This window comes from Theobroma umbraticum, unplaced genomic scaffold (assembly GCF_002168275.2).
Source record: "Theobroma umbraticum cultivar Fairchild unplaced genomic scaffold, ASM216827v3 scaffold_147.0, whole genome shotgun sequence".
Classification (NCBI taxonomy): domain Eukaryota; kingdom Viridiplantae; phylum Streptophyta; class Magnoliopsida; order Malvales; family Malvaceae; genus Theobroma; species Theobroma umbraticum.
In genome coordinates this window covers 10,000,443-10,003,988 of record NW_018397259.1, presented here as the reverse complement: position 1 = coordinate 10,003,988, position 3,546 = coordinate 10,000,443, and the positions used below count along the sequence as shown (strand labels likewise).

Sequence of the window (3,546 nt, the reverse complement as noted above, 5' to 3'; positions counted from 1 at the left end):
ATTATCGGTTAGTCCTTCTGGCAATTCTTTTCTGTTGGTCTTTTATCCTGAATTGCAGGTGATTTCACTGTACTTATGTTTTTCTTTTCTTTTTTCCACCACCTTTGCAGGTAATCTAATTTCGATTCTGGTTTTTGCTTCTCCCATGTAAGTAAAATCATTTGAAACAATAATTTAATTTCTTGTCCATGAAAGTTTGGAATATGTTGAGTAAGCTAATGGTTACCAGGCTTTCTGTTTCTGCACTCTTTGAATGAAAATGCTGGTGCCTAACTTGGTGTACATATCCTATTCCAGAAAAACCTTTTGGTGGGTGGTGAAGAAGAAATCAACTGAGAATTACAAAGGAGTTCCATACATAACAACCCTTTTAAGCACCAGCTTGTGGACTTTCTATGGCATCATCAATCCAGATGGTTTACTTGTCATGACGGTGAATGGAGCTGGTGCCATCTTTCAGCTCATCTATGTCACTCTCTTCCTCATCTATGCTCCCAAAGATAAAAAGGTGATATCACTTAATTTGTTTCGTAATAGAACATCAGCAGGCATTAGTTTCGTTCATAGCATCTGAATTTTGATAAATTGGGCATATGGAAACGGCATTTCAAGTCTTAAAGAGTCTGCAATCTTGGCTGCTATTTTTTTTAATCAGATCAAGACTGCAAAGTTGGTGGCTGTGTTGGATGTTGGTTTTCTTGGAGCTGTAATTGCTGTGACTCTTCTGGCAATTCATGGGAGAATGCGGCTCACCTTTGTTGGGATTCTGTGTGCTGGTTTAACCATAGGCATGTATGCATCACCCCTATCAGCCATGGTGAGTTTTTTCACTGCTGCATGTATACTTGGCCTAAAAGATGCATGGTTTCTGTGCATTTTGCTTGTTATAATTACGCAATCTGCTTTCAAACAATAACATTGCTCTATCAGGACTTTGCCTTTCTTCAGTTCAATGTTAAGGATTTCAGTCTATATCAGATGCCACACTTTTAAATTTAATACAGTTTGCTAAAGGGGATTCAAAGTCTCCCCCTACTCATCTACATTCCAAGGAATGATGCATGATTTTTTAATGTTCAACAGAGGACAGTGATAAGGACCAAGAGTGTGGAGTACATGCCATTTTTACTCTCATTTTTCTTGTTCCTCAATGCTGGTGTTTGGTCTGCTTATGCAATGCTTGTGAAGGATATCTACATTGGAGTAATTTCACATTTTTCTTTCCCCTTTTGAATTTCCTAATACATGAAATACATTTATGAATGATTCTACAAAGATTCACACATTTCAGGTGCCAAATGCAGTAGGTTTTGTGTTGGGGTCAGCTCAGTTGATCCTCTATGTTATATACAAGAACAAGTCTGCTTCAGCAAAATCACCCGAGGCCATGGAAGAAGAAGGCTCAGCTCACCTGGTGAAACGAGGCATAGAGATGCATTCACTTGAAGACGATCTGAAGAATAGAAGTCTAAACAAGGGCAGAAGCCTCCCAAAGCCACATGTTAGTCGACAATATAGCTTGCAGAAGATCATGAAGACAATTTCTTTGACTCCATATGAATCGCAGTCCAGTTATCCTCTTCACAGTGATGTAGAGGATGGAAACACAGACACCGGTCACCCCTGATCTTGAAGGAAGTCAAATTAAGCATTGGGGAGCTCGAAAATTCAAGGCTCTGCCAGTTTTTTAAGGCTCTCTTTTGTTGTACAAAGAAATAGATGATGGTTCAGGGTAATGTAGATCATGCTTAATGCTAAAACTCCATAGACAAACGAAGCTAAGGCCGAAAATCCGATTGCAAATTAACGGGTTGTGATTCTTTTTGGCATTAACAGGCCAACCTTTACTTTTGTATTTCAGAAAACAACATACGTAAATTTTAATTTTTTGTAGAAACAATTGAATTTTTGAGACGGATATTTAATTTAAAATTAATTGATCGTAGCTAGAGAGATTCATCACTTGGCACTACCACAAATAAGACAAGACATGAGATCACAAAACACCATCAATAAATGGAGATTACGTCTATTCTGATATCATATTAAATTTTTAAGAAGGACATTTAATTTAAAACCAATAAACAAAAGTCTTTGTTGTCTTTAATTTGAAACCAAGCCATCTTTTATTCAAGAACTCTATACATATTTTAAAGGAGGTAAACAATATTTGTATTTAGTCATTTTTTTTAATTTAACATCTTTTTTATTTAATTATTTGGTTAGATTTTAATAATAAAAATTAATTCATGGTTGTGACACTAATTGCATGGATCAGTTCTTCTTTTCCACATGAAGATTTATATTAAATTAAGAACTATTTAGCCTACCTGCCCACATTCATTATAGGTGGATTCAGCTACACTGTTTTGAAATTAACCTAAAAATAAAGCAATTCATTATTTGAAAGGAACATATAAGATCCATCTTTTTTTTGTCAAAAAGTAGACTATATACCTCTATTCTTCATCAATAAGCTGAAATCTAGAATCTTCAATCTTCAATGATGTTTCCTGACATGGTTTTGAGCCTTTAGCATATGAACATTAGAAAATTTTGTCAATAATTTTCCTCCGTACAAATAATGAAAGCATTTGCAGACCAAAAACGTGGCAAATAAACATGAATTTGATGTCGGAATCATATGTTGCAATAGCTTTATCCCCACCTACTTCTAGCTTGAAAACTCAACACATCCTGACTCTGGAACTCTTCCCATTTAATTGCATGAAAAACTAGCTCCTTCCTCACTTTCCTTCGTTTCCTTCAACTACCCTCATCTGCTTTCAATGGCTAGCTTGAGCTTCATCATTGGCATTATCGGTTAGTCCTTCTGGCAATTCCTTTCTGTTGGTCTTTTATCCGAATTGCTGGATATATTTTACTGTCCTTGTGTTTTCTTTTTCAACCCTTCTTTGCAGGTAATGTAATTTCGATTCTGGTTTTTGCTTCTCCCATGTAAGTAAAATCATCTGAAACAATAAATTTCTTGTCCATGAAAGATTGGAATATGTTGAGTAAGCTAATGGGGATGTAATAAGCTTGTAAATTTGAAATCAGAACCTTGGTAGACTAGTTTTTACAGATTTCCATAGATGCACGTTCTCTTTATTACCAGGCTTTCTGTCTCTGCACTCTTCGAATGCAAATGCTGGTGCCTAACTTGGTGTACATATCCTATTCCAGAAAAACCTTTTGGCGGGTGGTGAAGAAGAAATCAACTGAGAATTACAACGGAGTTCTCTACATAACAAACCTCTTGAGCGCCAGCTTGTGGACTTTCTATGGAACCATCACTCCAGATGGTTTACTTCTCATAACAGTGAATGTAACTGGTGCCATCTTTCACCTCATCTATGTCACTCTCTTCCTCATCTATGCTCCCAGAGATAAAAAGGTGATATCACTTGATTTGTTTCATAATAGAACATGAGCCGGCATTAGTGTCATTCATAGCATCTGAATTTTGACAAATTGGGCATATGGAAACGGCATTTCATGTCTTAAAGAGTCTGCAATCTGTGGCTGCTTTTTTTTTTTTTTTTC

General features: G+C 36.3%; 2 protein-coding genes across 2 annotated transcripts in view; both read left to right on the top strand.

Moving 5' to 3' along the window:
• Position 1: 1 nt before the first annotated feature.
• LOC110415660 (bidirectional sugar transporter SWEET17-like) lies at positions 2–1,918 on the top strand (the record flags this gene model as incomplete). The annotated part of the gene is made up of 5 exons (XM_021427356.1): positions 2–147; positions 298–508; positions 656–817; positions 1,084–1,203; positions 1,292–1,918. Coding segments are annotated over 5 exons (975 nt in total), but the record flags the coding sequence as incomplete, so codon positions are not given.
• A 270-nt stretch (positions 1,919–2,188) lies between these two features.
• The window catches only part of LOC110415659 (bidirectional sugar transporter SWEET16-like), a 15,913-nt gene continuing 14,555 nt past the window's right edge, over positions 2,189–3,546 (top strand). The window contains exons 1-3 of the mRNA XM_021427355.2: positions 2,189–2,823; positions 2,922–2,958; positions 3,187–3,397. Of these exons, the coding sequence (XP_021283030.1) occupies positions 2,790–2,823; positions 2,922–2,958; positions 3,187–3,397 (282 nt within the window). The 5' untranslated portion in view covers positions 2,189–2,789. The remainder of the gene's footprint in view (positions 2,824–2,921; positions 2,959–3,186; positions 3,398–3,546) is intronic.